The sequence below is a fragment of the Triturus cristatus genome, chromosome 10 (assembly GCF_964204655.1).
Source record: "Triturus cristatus chromosome 10, aTriCri1.1, whole genome shotgun sequence".
NCBI classification, from domain to species: domain Eukaryota; kingdom Metazoa; phylum Chordata; class Amphibia; order Caudata; family Salamandridae; genus Triturus; species Triturus cristatus.
The window spans coordinates 245,290,268-245,312,940 of NC_140593.1; the positions used below are offsets into that span (position 1 = coordinate 245,290,268).

At 48.2% G+C, this 22,673-nt stretch overlaps 1 protein-coding gene across 11 annotated transcripts in view; it reads right to left on the reverse strand.

Annotated features, from left to right (window-relative positions):
• Positions 1-22,673, reverse strand: part of SNX13 (sorting nexin 13) — a 558,687-nt gene that overhangs the window by 50,327 nt on the left and 485,687 nt on the right. For all 11 annotated transcript variants that reach the window (XM_085630906.1, XM_085630899.1, XM_085630907.1 and 8 more), the window contains one exon: positions 12,404-12,549. In XM_085630906.1, the coding sequence (XP_085487032.1) occupies positions 12,404-12,549 (146 nt within the window). The remainder of the gene's footprint in view (positions 1-12,403; positions 12,550-22,673) is intronic.

The window sequence follows — 22,673 nt, forward strand, 5'->3', positions numbered from 1 at the left end:
AGGAAGCAGAACTCTAGACGACGAGTAAACCTGGAGTTCAAGACCCTGCGATAGACATGGGCATTATCTTGTTTATTTCTGTCTGTATCAAAGCAATCATAATACGTTCATATCTGCCTAGAGATAACTGAAAGCCCAGTGTCTTCATTATTAACTGCTTTCTAGATGAAACACTAGGAAATTGCTAAAAGTATCATTACTTGTGTGCCGGGAAAACTGCAGGGAATCTCCCCATGGTAAAATACCAATATTATAGACTGATAATTCAGTGAGGCAAAATTGCCATGTGATTCCATTTTTTCAACCTCAGAATTAGGAATAACTGCGGTCTGAGTTTCACAGGTTTTCCGTAAATGCAGGCCTCTTTTATTCACACATTTCACCTGGTTGTCCCTGGCAAAATATGAATTGAGAATTAGTATAGCAGCAGGTTTTCCCTTGAAATCTGTATCTACCGGTATTCTACTATATTGTGCCTAGGTGAGGTTCACAAAACCCCTCTGGAATACCTTCTTCAGGTGGCGTTTTCATCAGGACACACACTGACACATTTAAAAAAACTAAAACCGTGACAACTTTTCTCCAGTCCAGGATGGCACTTTCATTTCTCAAACCTTGGTGAGATCATGTCGTAATAGTGAAGCCCTGTTTGTCCCACGTTTTCCTGATTCCATCAGAATACTGTCTCATATCTTCACTCTTTCCTAATAGTCATTAGTTTCCATCCCTACATAAACTCTGTTCCTTCTGTTTCCAACATTTTCTTTCTCTTGCTTTCCGGTTCCTATAGTCTTTCCGCCTAGTCTCTGTGTGCCTTGCACTCTGCAGGTAAATCTATGCTTCCCAGCCCCTGCTTAACTGCTCACACTGGCTCTTTGACAGCACCAGAGCTCCTCCCCTCAGCTTTTGGCTATGCAATCACTGTGCTCCTCCCCTCAGCTTTTGGCTATGCAATCGCTGTGAACTCCATGCTGATTTTTCTCACAACTGTCTTCCTTCTGAGATGCTACTTGAACCAGGTTGTTGCTTGCTTCACTGCTTTATGGCCTATTCGGTGTTTCTGGGTGCTACGCAGATGCCAGATTCCTTGACTCCTAATGTTTTCTGCTACAATTGCTTCTGTGCTTTAATCCTGCTTTGATGCAAGAGCACCTTCTGTTTTACAGTCATGTTTTGGTGATATAGCTACTAATCTTTGAGTGCCTGTGCAAAAGATACAGTTCATGATACTAAGCTACCATTCTTGTTTAAGTTCTTATTCCTTGTCTTGCATTTCTGAGCAAACACAAGGAGATGATAGATGGAGCGCTGAAGCTTTTCAGACTCTTGCCATAAGTCACAGATCTGGGTTTAATCCATCATCGTCCTTTAGCTCACTTCGCCACCCAAGTTCAGACCCAGCCATATGCCTAGACGTGGGTCCCTTGATCACTTTGCAACTGGATTTAAGCTAGCCTGGCTGTTGGCCGAAACCGGTCCCAGGATGCTTGTTTCTGGTCCAGGGAAGACCTGACTTGGCAGTTTGGGCTGGGCTGTTCCCATGAAGAACAGGTTCGAGACTGATTTGCATATGGCTGGGTCTGAACTGAGGTGGCAAAGTGAGCTACAGACTGAAGATGGATTCATCATCTCCTTACGTTTGCTTTGTATTTCTGAGCTACTTGTTCTTTCTACCTTCATTCAATTTTTTTATTTTCTTGTTCAGAGTACTTCGCTGATTCAATTTTCAAGGCTACTACTCAATCATTACCTTACCTGTCACCATCCACTTTATCCTCTTATCCCAACTCGTTTTCTGAAAAACTTTCTAACATTTCAACTTTCTTGGCCTTAATCCTCTTCTCACCCCGGCCTCTCTAACCTTTCTTTATACAGTTCTGTGTCTCTACGCCTCATTGCCTTCTATCACTAATCTTAGCCATTCCCTTGATGTCCTAAGCTATTTGACTACTGTTATTCTTGACATGTGCTCATTTGTTTTTAATACTGTGCATGCATCGGTTCTCTGTAAAGAATGGCATGCATCTACATGCAGCAGGACAGTGACACATTACAGACAGATAACTGCTTTAGACTAATTTCAAACAAATACATAAATGTATAGATAAGCGGACATGGCAAAAAATATGGCAAACAGGATGTGCTGATTATCAGCTCTGCCTGAAGATCCCAAATATCTGACCTAAGCCCAGGTGGAGATAAACAACCAACGTGAAAGATTGTGCACTCCTGAGCCACGGACACCATTCATCCGGATGGCTTATCCTGGCCTGACACTATACTGAACATCAGGTATTTACTGAACCTACAACATTTGAACTGAAGCATTCACTCATACTACGTTCAACTTTTATTACCGCCAACATACCTTTCTGCTTGGCAGATCAAATATTTACATTTTGTAACGTTCAATAAATCAACACTATATAAACAGCTATAACAGGGTACTATTTTAACACATAATCATTTTTGTTTTAAGTTTACTTGGTATTCAGTCTACTGTTTGTTTTCAGCCTTGTTAAAGTCCAACATGGCAACATGCAGTGGCTGCGCTGATCTTTTTGTGTATTAGACTGCTCTTCCAGAACTACTACTTTAGTGTGACCACCTGCATTGAAGAAAAACACCCTGAAATTGAGGAGTCAAACTACATGCCTACCATAGGCTTCATGATAACTTTAGTAACTGACTGTGTGCTCCACCCTGCTTCTCATGTGTAGAGTGGACCCTTAATCTTTAGGGATTGGACACACAACACCCGAGGTAGCAGGGTGTTTGTTTGTTCAGAGCAAAACTGTTTTATTCGTTCAGAGCTAATTTTGGTTGCTATGGTAACAGTTTCTCACTTTACTAATGCCACACACTTGCTATAGGATGCACAACTAGTTACTTGTCACTTCTACCATTGTATTAGGTTTATATATACTATAGGACTCCGTTGTTTGCAGTTCATTCAACTGGTCCAGAGTTAGAGCAAACTGTTTTTCAGACAATGTACCTGCATTAGCATTAGTGCCACATGATATACCCACATGAAAGAGTCAAGACTACTAGACAGACAGTACAATACATTACTAGACTGAGAAGAGGCTTGCACAGGAGACGAGAGGGACGATACACGAGTAACCCTGACTAAATCTTCTGTATAGGCATCAAGTGGAACTGTGCCTCACTGATGGAAAACTACAGAGACCAAAGAAGGCTGACTAATCACAGAACTGATGGTCATCTCAACAGCTTGGGATGCCAAACTCTCTGAGCCCAGTATGGAGCCACGAGGATGACTAGGGCCCGGTGATTCCTGAGATTCATGAGAACAGGATTGGAATTGGCAGAAAGGCGTACAGGAGGCCTGAGCTCCACGAGAGACGAAAAGTGTCTCAGAGCGAGAGCTGCCTTGGGAACTCCAGCGTGCAAAACCGCAGACATTGCACGTTCTCAGCAGTGGAAAACGGATCTAAAAAAGGTTCTGCCCACTGCTGAAAGTGACAGTGTACCACCTCCAGATGGAGACACCACTCGTAATCCGCTAGGTATCTGCAGCTGAGTTTGCCCACCGTGGTGTTCCGAGAACCCACCAGGTGTTGAACCACCAGGGATATGCCCTAATGTTCCAGCCTTGTCAAAAGATGCAGAACCTCTGGAAAAAGAGTCCACAACTCCCCCTGCCTTGTTTGTTGCAGTACCACATGGTGGTGGTGGTGTCTGTGAACACCTGCACTAGCCTTCCTGTCATAGAGGGTAGAAAGGCTTTAAATGCCAGCCGGATCGTCTAGAGGGACAGTAGGTGGATTTGGGGTCCAGATTCCTCAGAGACCAGAGGCTTCTGATCGCTACCTCCCCCAGATGGCCGCCCCATCCCAGGAGTGACGCATCTGTCACTACTGTCAGAACTGGTTGGGGAAAGGAGAGGGGTCTGCCAGTGACTCAGTCACGGTTCATTAGCCACCACTGCAGACCTTTTTCAGTTCCCTCTGAGATCTGGACTATGTCGGAGAGATTCCCCTGATGCTGCACCCACTGGAACTTCAGGTGCCACTGCAGAGTTCCATATGCCAGCGGGAATGTCACAAGCAGGATGCAATGAGGCCCGCAACCTCAGAGTCAATCTAAAAAAAATCCAGGACATCGGTATCATAGTCTAAATGTCCTGGACTCGCTGTTCAGGACATCGGTATCATAGTCTAAATGTCCTGAACTCGCTGTTCAGGAGTATAAGCCTGAAACTGCACTGTGTCCAGAACTGCTCTGATGAAAAGGAGAGCCAGAAAGTTAGTCAGGTGTGACTACGGCACGTTGATATTGAACCCCAGCGAGTGCAGGTGTTATGTCATTGTCTGGAGGTGGGAGACGACAGCCTGGGGTGAGCCCGCCTTCAACAGCAAGTCGTTGAGATAGGGTAAGACTGGCACTCATGATTTGCGCAGATGAGCTGCAAACTGCCAGCACCTTGGTGAGCAGCCGAGAGGCACTGGTAAGGCCAAAAGGAAGCCCAGCGGACTGAAAGTATTCATGGCCTACCGTAAACTGGAGGTAACGCCTGTGGACAGGCACAACGGGAATATTAAAGTATGCATCCTGCAAGTCCAACGCTACCATCCATCTCCCAGGCCAGACAGGACTTGATAGAGTGCAAGCATCTTGAGATTTTCCTTTTTGACAAAGAAATTGAGTGTGCGCTGGTCTAGGATAGGATGAAGGCCTCCGTCCGTGTTAGGCACTACAAAGTAGCGAAATAACTACAACCTACTTTTGGTGTTGGTTCCTTCTGTATGGCTTCCTTGGCCAAGACAGCCATCAGTTCCTGGTGAAGCACGGAAAGATGGTTCTCCATCAACTTTTCGCAAGTGGATAGCATGGGTGGACGGGTAGTCATGAAGGGGAGGGAGTAGTCCCTACGGACAATCTGAATAACCCAGCGGTCTGATGTTCTAGATCTCCAGTCGGGCAAGTGATGGGGTATCCTGCCTCCCACTGGGTGCCCATGATAGTAAGAGGGCAAACTAAAGGGGTTTGGAGGCTGCGGCAGCAGGGGGAGTGGTGGACTGGCCTGACCTCTGGCTGCCCAAATAACAGGTTCTTTGGGTGCCGCATCCTCTGCCACGCAGGGTCAGGGAAGCTTGTGCACCGTGGTGACTGGGTGAGTAAAGATGTGGCTGGAAGCCCCAGCTGAGGCCACGAACGAAGGAAAAGGCAGACTGGGGTTGGGGAGGGCCCACAGAAATTCCCAAGGACCGCCCTATAGCTCTGCTATCCTTGAAGCACTCCAGTGCTGAGTCCGCCTTGTATCTGAAGAGACGGGAGCCATCAAAAGGCATGTTCATAACCAACACTTAGACATCCCCTGAACAGCCAGTTGTTTTCAGCCAGGCATGGTACTGGAATGCCACCGACAAAGAAACTGCTCTGCCCAGCGAGTCGGTCGTATCTAGCCATATATAATTGTGAACTTCAATGCATTCCTCCCATCAAACCGCTTCGGAAAGTACGGCCCGACCTCCTCGGGAACCATGAGCAGCAGGTGAACAGCAAATCCCAGAGGGCATGGGAGTAATGGCCCAAAAGGCACGCGATGTTCCCGGACCGCAGTGCCAGGCTGGCGGAAGAAAACATTTTCTTGACTATGGTACCCAGCCTCTTGGATTCTATATCTGCCAGGGAGGAGCCAGGAATCACATGGGAGATGGAGGCTTGGACCACCAAGCTCTCCGCGGTAGGGTCTAGTGTGAGGAAGTTGGGGTACCCTGGGGAGAGGCAGTGGTGGAGGGCAATTGTACTGTTCACAGGAGCCCCTGTGAAGTATTTGGACCAAGTCCCAACCAGGACATCCCTGAGGGCTTCATTAAATGGGAGAAGCAGTTCTGTGGGAAGCACCTCTTCAAGACGTTAGACTTGACTGCCATTGACGGTAGGCTAAGCTCCAGGAACTCGTCCGCCCTTCTCACCACCATAGCAAAAGAAGCACCTTCGGTAGGGGGAGGGAGAAACCCAGTCTCTGGAGAGGTTTCCAGTGCACTGATGTCCACGAATTCCTCACACCAGTCCATGATGGCGTCTAAGAGCTGGTATTCTTCAGGGTCCAGCGACCCCCCCCCCCCACTCAATCCTCCCCGGGTCCAAGCCCATAAGAATATGGCTCATGCTCCGGCCTGGAAGGCATGGCTCCAGTTGGCGCCAGAGTCTACGTCAGACAAAGCTCCTCTGGCTCCAGGAAACAAATGGGGATGGTGCTGGGAGAGTCAGTAGCAGGATCAGGTCGAGGTGTACAACCGGCACCGGTCCGGATCCATCTGTGGAACCTAGGGGCCCAACTGGAGCCGGGGACTTACTGCCAAGCAGGGAACCAGGGGCAGGGGGGGCTCTTCCAAACCCACGGAACCTGAAGGCACGCCAGCGAGAATGGACTGCCAAATATGAGGTCATGGACTCATAGAACCTTGGCGGGTTTGCTCCGGCTCCAGGAAACTCTGGGAGGAGCAGAACCAGACAAGGGGCAGGCTCAACTTCAGAGCCAGGCCTTGAATGACCATGCTTCCTCGTCTTGTAGGATGACTTTGAGGGACGCGATGAAGTCGAAGACCTCTTCGACTTCTTATACTTGTAGGACTTACACGAAGTTGACTTGGAATGCGACGAGAGACTTGTGTTCTGTGACGGATCTCTAGACCTCACTCTAGATTGGGATCGAAAAAGTTGCGGTATCGCACAGCTGGCGGCAAGGTGCTTGATGGAGCGCTCATGCAAGGCCTTGGGGTGCATGGCGCAGCAGTTGAGGCAGGTCTTCACGCTGTGGTTGTGCTCAAGGAATCAGAGGCAAACAAGGTGCAGGTTGGTCACCAACATCTGCCGGTGACAGGCACCTCAAGGCTTGAAGTTGGCCTTCCTAGTTGACATCCTGCCTCACCAGAGCACAGTCTCAAAGAAACTTCTACCAAAAGTAAGAATAATCAGTCAAAACTGGGGGTAGCTCTCTCTGGGTCTGTGCTGACTGGAGCATCCCGCACCTCACTTCCAGCGTGGACAGCACGGATGACGCCACACACAGCCGAATGACTCCTCCTACCAGCACGGAGGGGAACTGCACAGGACAAATTTCCATATCCAGTGACACACTTCTGGATAATTAGAAGGTAAGGAATCTGCGCTAGACGTCTCTATCAGGTAATCTAGATATAGTCTGCTGCCAGGGGATATTCTAAAGGTGAGAAAATTGCAGTCCGAAGAATCCATCAGAAAAGCTACACAGGAGATGAAAGTGTAAAGAATATATAACTGATTTCTCCTCTTACGCATGAGGGGTATTAATTTGGTTAAGACCGGGGTCACCCTGGGCAATAAGGAAGACACTGGTAGACACAGAGGAGAGGTACATCGTACTAGGGAGACTGTTAATGGTTACTTATTGATACCTATTTGTCTACCTGTTGTGAACGTACACTTTATTTGATCACCAGTGTCTCACCAAAATCGCGAGAATTTTTCACACGTTATAATACCCACAACCAAAAAGTATTTTCCGCAAACTAGTAACGACAGCTGAATATCCTAAGCCCTGTTATCTGAAGAAACTGAATAAACATGCGATTTACCCTCCTGATCTGCCCCTAGAGGGTTTACGTTGGGTAATAATTATGCTAGCATACGTCGACAGAGGCAACGGAAAGCGATGTGGTTTTGACAAAGTAAAGAATATGTTTAACTCGAGTGTGCTTCACACCTTCTAAGAGGTGATGGAATAGAATGAGGTCTCTTTAGGACGATTCTTGGCATATAGGCAACTGACTTAGGCATTCAGACAGGCTTGGATTGAAGAAGAATAAAGCCAGACACCAATGGGGTTATGCACTAGATTGACATTGAGAGAGAGTGTCAGGGTACTCACGATGTTGTATAAAATACTACTCGACATTATTACCAAACAATTTTCACACATAAAAAACACTGAGCAATGACCATAGAGAGAGATATTCATGACAGTGAATGGTATAATATAGGGGTAGGTCTCTTTGACGGATCTGCAAGACAAAACAAAATATTCTATTAGGTTTACACACTTGGCCTTGCCAAACATAGAACTGCAAGCCCCCACACCCCCTGCCTAGAGATTTGGCATTGAAATGTTGTTAAATTGGTGTCAGTAGAAATAGGCTTTTTGAACATACCCGATTCTGCAGGGCAGAGATGCAAGGTCCTAAATCGGAGGAGGCGTTTGACAAATTCAATCTTACAACAGACAACCTCACCCATAAACGATGCATGACCTGTAAGGCTTGTCTATGTAACCCACTGACGAAAAGGAGGTGAGAGGGCAGGCCATAGGGCTCGAACTATTGACAGTCCTTAACTGCGAACTGAAGAGCCATGCTGCTCTACTTGACTAGAAGTATTAGATGGTCAGAAGGTGGAAGACATTGAGCCTTCATCTTAAGTGCAGATGCACCATGCCCCAACTGGAAGAAAATATGTGGAATTCATGCAGGATGCTATAACATGCATGAGGCTCTGCCCGTTTCCCTTGGTTTTACCCCATAAGAACCTCCCTCCCACCACATCTTTTTGTTACACCGCTCTAAAACGTGTGCTCTGACTGATTCGAACTCTCCATGATGCTTTATATGTCCTCTGGCTTGTGGCTCTGTGGCCTGTTTTTTCACATGCTCAGGGTAGCACTCTGAAGTTACTCAAAGCAAGTTTTAAATAAGGCTGCAGGCACTCCTTAGTAGATGGTAAACATCTCCTACCAAATTACCTTACCCCCTGCTAAGAGCAAACTTAGCCAGTCCAGTCCCGGTCTCAGCAGGGGTCATGACAGTAATCCTGAATCAGCAGAAACTCATATTTCCAGTTGAATACAAACATATTTTTTAAAATATGTTGTAGCAGTTTTATATAGAATGATACTGACCCAAAGGTGCTACAGTGCTTTTCAATGACAAGCACAACAGTCACAGGATTAATTAAAAGAATCACGGTATTGGCAAAGCCAATATGTCTGGCTTTAATGTGCTAATGCATGTTAACACAGGCATTCACCAATGCTGTTAACATGGACGCGTGCACAAACACTGCTTTGCCAAATTGAAGCCAGCCATATTATCTTTGTCTAAGTTGGAAAATTAGCAAACAGGATTGACTATATAGAACGCATATTGGATGTAAAAAATTGGCTATGGCCAACAACGTGACAGTTTATTGTACTATCGAGATGTAAAATTGTCCCTTGCAAATTTCAACGGAAGCACCTCCTAGAAAGCAGAATGATACATCACGGAGCATTTCAGAAAACTCCTCACAATTGGAGACATGAAGAGTGAAGTCTGATTTGGCAAATAAAAAAAGTCTGAAAGGGCGCACAGGGGACATATAAATGTGCCCACTGCAAAACCTTGCTGAGCGAACAGTTAACAACTAAAAAACACAATAATACATCAGATAACTTGGACTATCAAGGGTATCAAAATGATGGTCTATACCAGGCTGCAAATTTCTAACAGCACCTTCAATAGCACCACTGAAGGATCCAGGTTGTCTACTTTGAGATACAGATGGTGTCGGGCAAATTGCCTTGGTGCTGAGCCCATTGAAACCAAAGGTTCTATTGTAGGGCCAGTATGTGCCATCTGGCGCACTGGCAAAGGAGGATGCATGCTGAGCCGAAGAAGCCAGAGTACCCATCTTCACCAAGATCCAGGATTGAACCAAAACATCACAATCATGTTCCATATGTTCTGGAGTCACAGCAGCAGTGGAAAGATCCTGCATGCCACTGTTCCAAGATGAAATGCCACTGTGCCAAGATAGCCCCTACAAAAATAACTCTCTGTGCAGGCATCACACAGGACTTTGACTCGCTGATGGAAAACCCATAGGGTGAAAGAAAGATGACCGTTGTCCAGAGGTTGTCTGCAACGGACTGCAGTGAACCTGTCTTGAGCCAGCAATCTAAGTACAGGAATACATGCATACCCAAACTTTAAAGGCGAGCTGCAACAACTGCCATCACTTTTGTGAAAAGCAGAGGAGCTCAGGTGAGGTAAATAAAATATAAAGTAGAACCGCAAATTGGTAGTGTTGGGACCCCACCATGAACCCCCAGATAATGTCTGTGGAGCTGCAGGACTAGTCTATGAGAATACACACCCTACAAGTTGATGGACACCATCCAGTTTTCAGGGTCCGAAGCCAAAAGGACTTTAGTCACTAAGAGCATTTTGAATATGCCGCTTAAGCACTATGCTGGTGCATTTTATGCGACCCACAGTCCATGGTATTTGGTTCAGCATGTAACTCATACTTACCCACATCCTGTCCATCTTGGGTGGTTTGGGCAACATTTTCCCTGAAGTCCTATGTAATGGCCAGCACGATTTCACTACCTATATCCCATAGTGCGTGAGCGTATGCACCCAGAAGACACACCACTTTTAGACAGCGTAAGATCAGACTGGATGAGGAGAACAACTTCTTTCCAAATGCATCAATATGCTTAGACTACGTGTCCAAATGAGTGGAAAGAAAGGCATTTGGGTTAACATTACTGGTTGACAACTGCACAAAAAGGTTGTCTAGAGCCAGGTGCTGAGTGAGAAATGCAAGGCAAACACAAGGAGATCATGAACAGAGCGCTGAAACTTTACAGACACTCACCCCAGTCACAGATCTGGGTTGGATCCATCATCGTTCTTTAGCTCACTTCGCCACCCCAGTTCAGACACAGCTATATGCAAATCAGTCTTGACCCTGTGCCTCATGATAAATGCATGGTCATCATGCCACCTGTCACAGATCCACTGACTGGAGGGGCCAAGCACTGTTTCACCTACGTGGCCAAAAAAGTCTCTTTTGCTGCCTCATTGAATGGCAATAAAGGTCCTGTAGGCAGAAGCTTTAATTAGAGACCTTCAATAAGTAGGTTGGATTTTGTTTCTACATTGTGAAGTTTGCGATCAAGGACTTCTGTCATTCTGCATACCACAGCTGCAAAGACACATTCTTCCACTGGTGGACCACACATGGATTTCAACTCTGAATAAGTATCCAACCCACTCACTTTTTTTTTTTTTTTTTTTTAGTTCAAATGGAGTCTTGCAAATGTATAATGAGGGAGAGAGTGGCTAAGTTGTCCGCATAATCATCCTCATAGTCCTCAATGGGAACTAGCTGCAAATCTTGGACTGTATCTGAATCGGAGAAAAACAGGGCTTCCAACCTCTAACGTAAAACTGGCATCAATAAAGAAGCTGGAAATCAGGCTAAATTAAAATTGACAGCGCTTTGGTTATTCTTAGTGCTACATGACCTGGCGCATCACAACATGGGCTCCGGATCAGAAACTGGTGTCTAGTTTGGATCCAATAGTCAGCACTGCCAAGGAAGGGACCGGTTTGGACACTGGGACAAGAGGAGTCTTGAAACAAGGCGTGGGTCATGTGAGATCATTTGGTGCTGGGGTAGGAGATGCTGGTCTAAGTGTAACTGGTGGTGGCTCTATCAGGGGCAAAGGTACTGCAGAGGGAGCAGGCAGTGGCTCAAAAATGTGCAGCATAGCCTCTTTAAATTCTTCTATTTGCTGCTGGGTCAACGGCAGTTTTCGGAATTTGGGGCATGCCAGAAACGGCTGTAGAACAGGCTCAGAGTCAGCGGATGCTGAAGAGAAGAGCACTTGGAGCTGACCGTACAGCTTCTTGTCTGGCTTTAAGTAGCATGAAGAAGTTTGATTCTGGTTGGTCTTCTTGCGCTTGTGATGCACCTTAGACTCTGACTTACCTGGTAAGTGTGAGGGGGACCTGTGATGTGGCAAGGAAAAATCTCCATTGCTGCGAATGCAGCATCTTTTTGTGTTCTGCGATAAACAGCTTTTTCTAGAACTTTCGGATCCCCTTCAGGACAATCAGGGTGCATTTATCACATGAGCGAAAGAACCAAAGAGGTACGTCATGGGGGAGTCCATGACCGACATTCTGTTTCCTGCAGTTACAGTATGGCTTGAATTCTCTCATTTTGGGGGGTTGAAGACTTTTTCTTGCCTAGCACATTGAGGTCATTGCAGAGTGGAAAGCCCCACCTGACGCTGCAGGGTAGCTACTGCTTTAGACTTCTCTGGATCCAGTCTGTCACTTCTGAGTATTCTACAGGTGAGGAATTTGACAGTAGAGGTGTCCATCAGTACTGGACCACACAGAAATCAACCATGACATTGCAATGATTGGTATAATGTGACAGTAGTGAAAAGGCACTGGGCGTATAGACAAATTTAGATAACAGGCACAACAAACATCGACATACAATCAGTGCTATAAAAAAAGCATGCGACTCATGAGCTCTTGGAAAACTATTATTTAGACAATCAAACATTCCAATAATCCCCACAGAGCAAAGTCTTAGGAGTTAGTTAACACACTACCTGTTGATTGTGTCACCATATGTTGCTCTTAGAAGCCGTTGTAGAAGGTTTTTGATGTTCATTCTTAGCCACTGATTTCTTTCTTTCACATCAAAAACTTCATCCATGAGAAGGAGCATGACTCTGAGAGGAATATTATCATCCACCTAACAATGGAAAAAATTATAAAACTTAAATATGGCCTTTTTTGTCAGCTGATTATTTTCTGCTTAGAAAAACCATGTAGTGGGTTCCATTTTAACTGAAAACTCTGATTTTCATTTCCCCAGAATGCAATTTAAATCCAACTTTTCACGTTTTAATTAGAATTCTGGGTGACTTTACCTTTTAATACCTTTTAATGACTCATGAAGCTTAATCCTTACTTCTTAAGATACTTTGGCATTGTTCTACCTTTTTCCTTTTGTGATATGCTAGCAAAAAAGGTCTCACTAAAATTTGTCCACGGCTAGTAGTCTCCTCGAAATCGGTGACTCTGAAGAAGATACTGATGCAAATTGTGAAGTCAACTAATGTTGCTGCAGGCAGATTTTTACAGTGCTTAGTTATTTTGTCTAGGTTTTGTGCTGTTTAGAGAGATCGGCATACAGCAGTATTTTCATGTGTGCCTTCATGCCTGGGGTCCGGGATTATGGTAGCAGACTGGGATAGTTTATCAAAATGCTTGTGTAGGGTCTCCAGTTTTGTGTAGGGGCGTACATATCAATGATGCAGCAGTTGTGTTTGCACCGGCGCCTAGAGGTCTGAGGGGTTCTCTCAACCCTAACTCTTGCTGTATTTTACTACCCTTAGAGCTGGAACAATTTTTATCACCAACATTGTATCACCAAAGTCATAACAAAATTCAAGCGTCACACTAAGAACAAGTGTAGCAAATGAGACACAACAATTCAGCAGGAGAGTGGTAAGTGTGTGGTATAGCCGGTGGTGCACTTTGAAGAGCATAATCCCACATACATTACTAAAGCATGGTGTGTTAGTGCACATTCATTGAAAGACAGTACATTCTCTATTGAAATTGCTACTAAATTTGCTCAGACGTGTAGTTTTACTATTAAAACTATACAGCACACAAACAATCTTTGGAAATAGAGTTTCACAAATATTTATCATTTGCTCAATATGAAAATAAGTGCCTTGATTGGTTTTGATCGCATTCAAATCTCGGTTTCCATCTTACTTCGTATTTGCACAAAAAGGGCTTAATTTGTACTTTACTAACTGTTGATACATTTTGAATAATTTGTACAGCTCTTTTACAGGTATTTACATTTTGTTGTGTGCAAGAAAAAATATTACATCCCAAAGCCTTTCCTGTGACACTTCCTTCAACCCCACAAGATTGCCACATAGTTCACTTTACAAAATACTCTTACTTTACAGCCAGAGAAAGTAAACATCAATCTTCATGTTAGAAGAATTAGCAACAATTTGACCACAGACAAACTGGCATTTGACCTTTGCCTTTGAACGCACATCTAATGTGACAAGATGCAAATACAAATTAAAAGTATCTTTATTGCTCATTCACCTTCCAGCACGGTTATTTTGGGGCAGCTACAGCATCCCACAAATCCCTACTTTCAGCACCTATGTCTGTGGCACTATTTTTCTTGCTTGCACTATGCCTGACTTGATACTCCACTAGTAGTGTGGCTATGAATAAAAAGAGGCTCTCATGTAAATGTTTAATTTTGCATTCCTACAATCTATGTTGTAATTAATCTTCAGAAAACTATAACTCACTGTAGGTGGACATGTTTGATTTGGTCAGGAGGAACATCAAATTATAGGCATTAGTAACCAATAGTTTTGAGAAGATCTGTTTTTATTTGTAATTTCTTGAACTGTAATTTTTACTTGACTATATTTGCTTCTAGGTGTCAACTGTGATTCTGTTATACTGTTTAGTACTAATGAGTCTTTCAGGCTGCTAGAGAAGTTGAAATTAGTGGGACGCAGCTCACATTGTACTCCATGGTATTCTTTGTTGTATATTTGTGCCATTGAATGGAACGTGCTAAACTGCAGACAGTTTCACAGTAGCAGGATTACCAGTGATGCTGTGCTGTTAGCGCAGGATTATCATGATGCTGGGTCATGGGTGTGGGATGTCTCCTAGTATTTGTTTGAAGAGGCAATGCAACAAGGCCGAGAGGTTTTTGTGTGAGTTGGCCCTTGATTGTTCTATTTGTAGATGCTAAAGAAAAGGGTTTGCTAAGAATTATGTGTGTTTTCAGCATCTTGGGTTGTTTCAAGACTGGAGCAAATTGGCTGGAAAAATAGTGTGGTACCCAGAAGCTGGTGATAGAACTTAAAGAAATACTACCGAGATGCTGTGATAAAATGCTGCCATCTAGTCACACAGTTATAGACCTCTCATCATGTAAAACTTCTTTATCTCAAGGCACTTGATGCAGAGTTTTGGCTTACATTCGTTTTTTCTGAATGTATTGAGTAGAACAGTGATAAACAACTATATCCTCCTTCTGATGACACATTTTTTGGATAGGAAATAATTAAGAAGGTTTCTTCTAAATCAAGACACAAAGCAATTGTAGGAAACTTACGCACAAGGAGTAGCTATAAATGAGGTAATGGCTGTAGTAGTACTGGGGGACCAAGGTGGAAGAGGCCAACTGAACCAGTTAAATTAGTCTTAGCTGCCAACGTCACTGTGTACAAAGGTAGATACATAACAGCAGTATAAACAAGAAAATTATGTTTCAGTTAAGAGATATGCTGCATTACTAGCCAATGTAATAGTCAAACATGGCTTCAGTCAGGGGCGTGGCTTAGCGAGCCAGCATGGCGGACTTCTTCTGAGTAGGCTCCGTCCAGCCCTTCATTAATCCTTCCTTTATCCTGCTCCTCTGGCCACGATACCCTCCGCCTGCTGTGCCTGGAGGTGGTGGGACGAGGCGACGCTTGCTGGTGGTGTGCTGGGGGCCGGAGCGGCATCCTGCAGCGGTGGCGGGATCGGATCGTCGCTGAGGCCTGTGGGCGGCGCTGAGACCGCGGCCTCGAGTGTGGCCCGATTGGCGGATTCCGGAGCGGTAGTGGATAGGGTGGCCCCCCGCTGGTGGCGCGGAGTGAGTCACCCTGCTGGCGAGATTTCCTGTGTGGCAGCCCCCCCCCCCCCCTTTTGATCGGTGGTCGGTCGGACCGAGGGGGTAAGAGATGGCGCCCAGGGAGGTGTTTTCTGCTGCGGCAGCCATTTTGGCCCCTGGGTGGTGGAGCTCCCGGGACCCGTGTCTGGCTCGCCCTGCCCGGGGCTTTGCTGGCTTGGACATCGTTGAGCCGGGGCCTGGTGCGTGGCCGCCGGGCTGCAGAGGCTGGCGCGTCCTTCGTCATTCGTGTGTGGGCTTCCGCCCATCCGCTCTGGGCCTCTGGTGATTCCTGGCCTTCAGAGGAGATCGTTTCCAGTTGTCGGCAGCCAGATCCTGGCTGCGGGGAGGACCCGGGCGACACGGGGTGAGTGGTCGCATCTCCCGCTGGGCCCAAGCTTGCGCTGTGGTGGACGGGTAGTAGTGGCCAGCTCTCCGCGAGTGGACTTGGGTCCCTGCCCTCCCCCCGCCTTCTCCAGGTCTGTGTGGGGGCTCGGCAGTGCTGTCAGACCGCGTGGGGGTGCAGGGTGGCGACCACGGCCTCCAGAGTCTACAGGGTCTCTTGGATGGCCCAGGGGTGCATCCTGCCCGTCCCAGGGGGCTTTACTGCGGCCCTGTGGGGGTACCATTGAGGACCCAGCCTCCGGGGCATACTGCGATTTTGGGGCCCGTGCGGTGCCTTGTGTGAGGCCCTGGCAGAACCCTCATCGCCCGCAGGGTCACTGTGGGACACTGACATTCACCCGTTGGGCGGCGTGGAGCGGTGCCACTTGGCGCACAGGGATTAGGGTCACTTGGCGAGGGCACCCTGACATCCGCATCGGCAGTGGGATCGAGCTGCGCGGACCGCTGCCAGACAGTAGTGTCGCCCCTGTGCTACCTACGATACCGCACCGGGGAGGGGGATCATGAAGGTACACCTGGCCCACCATGACGAGAGACAAAATCGGTGGAGGGTCCTCCAAGCAAAGTACGCTGGACAAGTTTGCTGGTCCTGGGGGCTCTGCGGTGGCGGCTGGTGGGTCCCAGAGTAATGATCCAGACAATGCCACCCTCCTGGCGGCAATCACCCAATCCAGGGACGCCCTTGATGGCAAGATAGGGGCGGTGGGCTCAGACGTTATGTTACTGCGCCAGGACCTGCGAAATGCGGTGGCACGCATCGCTGAGACGCAGATCTCTGGAGTGGAGGATGTGGTGACGACCCTGCAACAACGAGTGACATCTCTGGAGACTGCTCAGCGGGGCTTGGCGTCTAGGGTGGAGGATGCGGAGGGCAGGGCGTGACGCAACAACCTCCGCTTTGTTGGTTTACTGGAAGGGGGTGAGTCTGGAAACATGGAGAGGTTTATCACCCAGTGGCTGGAGGGCTGGCTGCCCCCCGACTCCCTATCTAAATGCTTTGTGGTGGAACGGGCACATAGAGCCCTGAGGCAGAAGCCTCCCCCGGGGGCTCGGCCGCGGCAAGTGATTGCGAAACTACTTAACTATCATGATCGGGATGTGATCCTGAAGCAAGCCAGGGCCCAAGAACCTTTGCAATATAGCAATGCCCGTATCCTGATATTTCCGGACTATACTAAACAGACCCAATAACAGCGGCAATCATTCCTCGCGGCGAAGGCCCGCCTGCGGGAACTCAAACTTCCATATGCGTTGCTCTACCCGGCCCGGTTGAGGGTGGTCTATCGCTCCCGCACATATTTTTTTGACTCTCCGGAGGAGGTTTTCCGTTGGGACGGATGAGACGGTGCGGCTGCGCCCCCACTCCCCGCCTGGGAGAGAATCTGACTCCTCCTCGAGTGGTGTGGTCTGGAGTGTGCCCGGTGGCCGGGGGAGGGGGTCTCGCTGCTCCAGGTCCTGGAGGCGGTCCAAATCCGTCAATGCTCCGTCGCTTGTGGGATCTGCTTCAGATCAAGCGGCACCAGCGGACTGTTTAATTTCTGTGCATGTGTATCTACAATTCTTAGAAATGTTCGTAGTGGCCAGAGGAGCCCGATGAGGGCCGGTATCTCTGTCGGTTATTCCAGACGGGGATGGGGGCTTAGGGACAATGGGCTGTAGTTTGGGGATCCATTGGCAGGTGAGGGGTGGTTCCCCCTTTTGGGGTCTGCCTGCCGCAACAGGTACTTTGTCATTTCCGAGGTACAGGGTGGGTTGTTCAGGGGAATTGTTGCTGTTCTTTCATCGCACTGTCCACTTGCAGGTCGGCGTCGCGCTGTGTGGCATGTTTTGGGCCACCAGGGCTCTTCATGTTTATTATGTTTTGGCATGGCCGCCACTGCGGGTAGATCGTTAGATTCCTTGGGGTCCCTGCGCATTTTGAGCTGGAATGTCAGAGGGGTGCTAGATAAGATTAAGCGTGGCGCTATCCTTAAGCAGGCTAAACGCGCCAGCGCTGATATCTTGATGCTACAAGAAACACACCTTATGGGGACTAAAGCACTCTGTTTTCAGCGCTTCGGATATACCCAAGTGTATCATGCGGACTTTGTGCGGGGTTCGAGGGGAGTGGCGGTCTTGATCCACGGACAAGTCCCTTATATCCACATTAGAACGTGGGATGATGCGCAGGGCAGATATATTTTCCTACAGGGTACGTTGAGGGGTGAGTCCATGATTTTTGGTAGCGTCTATGCCCCACCGCCGCTGTCCTGGGGTTTTGTAGAGAAACTTGTGACCGTGTGGACAGATATCCCAGAGGGCCTGGCAGTGATTGGTGGGGACTGGAACGATGTGCTAGATATTGCTCTTGACAGGTGGAGGCCCGACGGGGCCCCAATGATTCGCAATCCCACCAAGCTTTATTCCCTCGTGCTGGGCCAGAATTGGGATGACCCATGGCGTCGGCTGCATGGCGGGACTCCGGGGTTCACTTATCTCTCGGCGGTCCACAACTCCTTCTCTCATATTGATTATATCTTCGTGTCTCGGGGGGATGCTGGCAGGGTGGTGGAGGCTGACATTCTCCCTCGAGGGCTATCTGATCACTCGCCTGTGGCCATTACACTGCGTGCTGGTCTTGCGCGAGGACCTTTCCGGTGGCGCCTCTCCACATGGAATCTCCAAAAGGCAGAGTATAGGGAACACATGGGGGACGCCATAGACCACTATTTGTCCCATAATGTGGGAACGGTGTCGGCTTCTCTGTGGGAGGCGATGAAGCCCACACTTCGTGGGGTGGACATCTCCTTCTGCGTTGCGGCCCGCAGGGAATCTCTTATTCGGGCAGAGGCGAAGATCTTGGACCTAGAAGCGCGCAGTGGAGAAGGGGGGGGGGGGCGGCTGGTACACCGCCAGTTGTCGCTAGCGCAACAGGATTATTCGTCCCTTTTGCTAGAAGAAGCCCGACAGGCGTGGCTGGCAACCCGCAGCAGGATATATCAGTGGGGGGACAAGTCGAGCAAACTCTTACATGGATTGTGTCAAGGGGCGACGGGCTCCCTGGCCCTCCCGGGTATAGTCGGTCCCGATGGAATACCGATCTCGGATCCTTCGGCCATCGCAGAAAGTTTTGCGGTCTATTATGCGGACCTCTATGCTCCCCGAGAATGTCTGTCGGCGGAGGTTATTGCCCGATTTTTGGATGATCTTCCGCCCAGAACACTGACTGACGAGGTAAGCGCGGACCTTGACCGCCCATTCTCGGCAGAGGAACTGAATTCTGCTCTCCAGGAGCTGCAGCCCGGTAAGGCGCCGGGTCCAAATGGTTTCTCGAATGAATTCTTTAAACGGTACTTCCGGCAGTTTGGTCCCCATTATTGCAGGGTCGTGAAAGAGGCTAGGGAGGTTGGTCGTTTGCCCTGCGATTGGCGGCATGCTGAGGTGGTGGTTTTCCACAAACCCGGCAGGCCCCCTGAACACCATGCATCTTACCGTCCCATCGCTCTTCTCAACGTTGAGGCTAAGGTTCTGGCCAAGGCACTTGCTAATCGCCTCCGTCCCCATATCTCGTCTATTGTCCATCCGGACCAGGCTGGGTTTATGCCTCAGCGGGCGACCCGTCACAATATTCATAGAGCTCATACAGCAATCGCGGCAGACGAGAGCTTTGGGGTGCGCGCGGCCTTATTGCTTGCGGATATAGATCGAGCTTTTGATTCATTGAGCTGGGAATATCTATTCGCCCTCCTACACAGATTGAATCTAGGACCCCGCTTTCTCTCCTATCTGACGCTACTTTACACGGACATAACAGCGTCTGAATGCGTGGCGGGTTCTGTCTCGTCGGTCTTTCCCACTGGTCGAGGCACCAGGCAGGGGGGGGCCCCTGTCACCCTATCTGTTCGCCCTGGCAATGGAGCCCCTAGCTGCATGGGTGCGTATTGAAGCGCAGGTGTCAGGGCTTGAATGGGTCAACGGACTGTCGGATCGTATAGCTTTATATGCGGACGATGTACTATTCTTTCTTACTCAGCTGGATAGGACTGGCCCGCGGTTGCTGCGTATCATGCAGGTGTTTGGGGAGACTACGGGCCTTTATATGAATGAGCGCAAGTCTACCCTGTGGGTCCTGGGTGGAGGGGCTGACCCTGGTGCTTGGGCCTCCGCGGTGCAGGTGGCGCATGGGGGGCTGAAATACTTGGGTGTGTTTCTTTCGGACGCGCGGTCGATCTCCTGGGAAAGGAACTTGGTGCCGGTGTGGAACAGGGTGCGTGAAGATCTTAGAGTCTGGTCCCACATGCCCCTATCGATATATGGCCCTTTGGCCATTTTCAAGATGGTCTCTCTTCCTCGCTTGCTGTACCAGCTGCAAAACCATCCATATCCTATCTCCCCGGGTTGGTTCCGCCAGGTCAATGAGGCCTTGGGCCAGTTTCTCTGGGGCGGGGGTGTTGTTAGGGTGGCTCTCCATACTTGCTTTAAATCCACGTACTGTGGGGGACTCGCGACTTCCGACATTCTCTCGTACTATATGGCCTCACACCTGTTGGTTCTTAACGAATGGTGGTATGGCGACAGGTCAGATCCGGCGTATACCCTAGAGCGCCGTTTGATGGGAGATCACTCACTACATACGCTTCTCTATTCTGCGCCCTTGCGGCGTTCTTTGACGAGTGTGACACAGTTGGTGTTTCAGGTTTGGAGACAGGCGTTGCGGAGGATGGGCTGGTGGAATCGCCTAACTCGTGAGACGCCGCTTTGGCAAAATGGGCGCTTGCCGCAGTTGGCGGCCTTGCCCCGCTTCCATGACTGGGATGTGATTGGGATCTCCACCCTGGGATATGTCATGAGGGGACCGGTCCTGAAATCATTTCAGGACTTGCAGAAGGACTTTCAAATGCCGCGCACACAATTTTTTAAATATTTGCAGTTCCGGCATGCTCTCTCTCCTAGCTTGGTGGGTCTGGGGTAGCTGGCCGACTTCAGTCCGGTAGTGGCGAAAGTTTACATGGGGGACCTGCGGGACCATAAGATATCAAAAATGTACCAGTCCCTGGTAACGCACTGCTCCCCATCTCTGCAGCGTCTCCGCGGGGCATGGGAGGAGGATGTGGGCTCACTTGAGGAGGAGGACTGGACGGAGGCCCTGGCCTCCCCACGTGGGGCGGCTATTGCTGTGAGCCTTCGACTCATCCAGTTTAAATACCTTCATAGAGTATATTTTACTAGAGTCAGACTGTACAGGGCTGGTCGGGTGGCATCCCCGAATTGCCTTCGCTGCTTGCATGACGAAGGAACTCTGCTGCATACTATATGGGAATGTCCTGCGCTAACTAGGTTTTGGCGGGGTGTACTGGCATGCCTTTCAGAGGTTCTGGGCTGGGATCTCCCTCGGTCTCCTAAATTAGTACTGCTGCATGTTATGGATGATATAGGAGGTAATGTCTACAAGCGCCACCTGATGCTCCTGGGTTTTACCCTTGCCAAGCGCGACATTGCGAGGGCTTGGAAGGCGACGGCCGCACCCTCCGTCTCAGTGTGGAAGGCAGGATTGGATTTTTGTATGGGCCTTGAAGCCCCCATTTTTACAGCACGAGGCTGCCCGCGTAAACATTATAAAATCTGGAAGCGCTGGGCGGATTACAGGGGATTGGATTTGGAGCCCATTCCAGCCTAGGGATTGGGTGGGTTGCAGTGGCGGCTGGTCACTTATGAAAGTGGTAGGGCGTAAACGTTAGCGGTAAGTATTGTGCTCGAGCAAGCCTGACCGTCGTCATGAGAGTTCAAAGGGGTTCTCACCACAGGAGTATTTTTAAACAAAAAGTTAAAGTGATTTTAGGGTAAGTATAGAAATAAGACCTTAACTTTTTTTTTTTTTTAACTTGAAATTCACTGAAAAATCCCACACATTTTAAAGTGATGTTTTAGTTAGGTGACAAAATGAGTCAATAACTAATGTTTCAAAAATGGAAAAATTACAGATATTCACCAGTTCAGTTAACTTCACTAACCATAACTTGCACCATCATAGTGAACTGCCTATGGCCTCACATATTAAACCACTCATGGCATGTTAAATGACATCATTAATGCACCTTCAGAGCACTATTGGCCCATTGGTTCTGTATACCATCACACTGTGTATATAAAGGCCTAAGAAACTGCAAAAACATTGCCATATGGCATTGTTTTCGTATATATGGAAACTAATCTGTTATAAGCTTTGTCGAAGCCTATAGCTGTGGCCTTGGGAAGCCTTTGTCATTTTCTACTTTGTTATTGAATAATCAATGCGCAACAGCAACTGAAATTCTCTTTTTGTCGATGCTATCGTGACGCAAATGAACTGACTGGAGGCATGAGAACAATTGAACAAGGTTTGACCTTTCTCTGGACTGTCTGGCATGACTTATGACGCAGTTCAATTTAGAAACTCCAGAATACAGCCATATGGACGACATTTTGTAAGGGGTGGATTGAGGAGGTCAGCAGTCCCAAAGACCCCATCAGCTAACGGCCCTAATTTCCAGTTAACATCATATCGCGTGTCACCTTCATTCAGACCTGGCAAGCCCAATAGCGAGCAAAGGAGCTTATCAGCGGCTAATGCGGATCTTTAATTCATGCCCTTCTTGAACCATCCATTTTCTAACCGCATTAACCGGCGCATTTACATCCCATCTTAATGCTGCTAAAGAGACGGGGTGCGGGACAGTAGATGACAGCGGTGTAATGAGGCCCGGGCTCTTTCTCTCTCTCCGTTGATCTCTTTTGAAAAT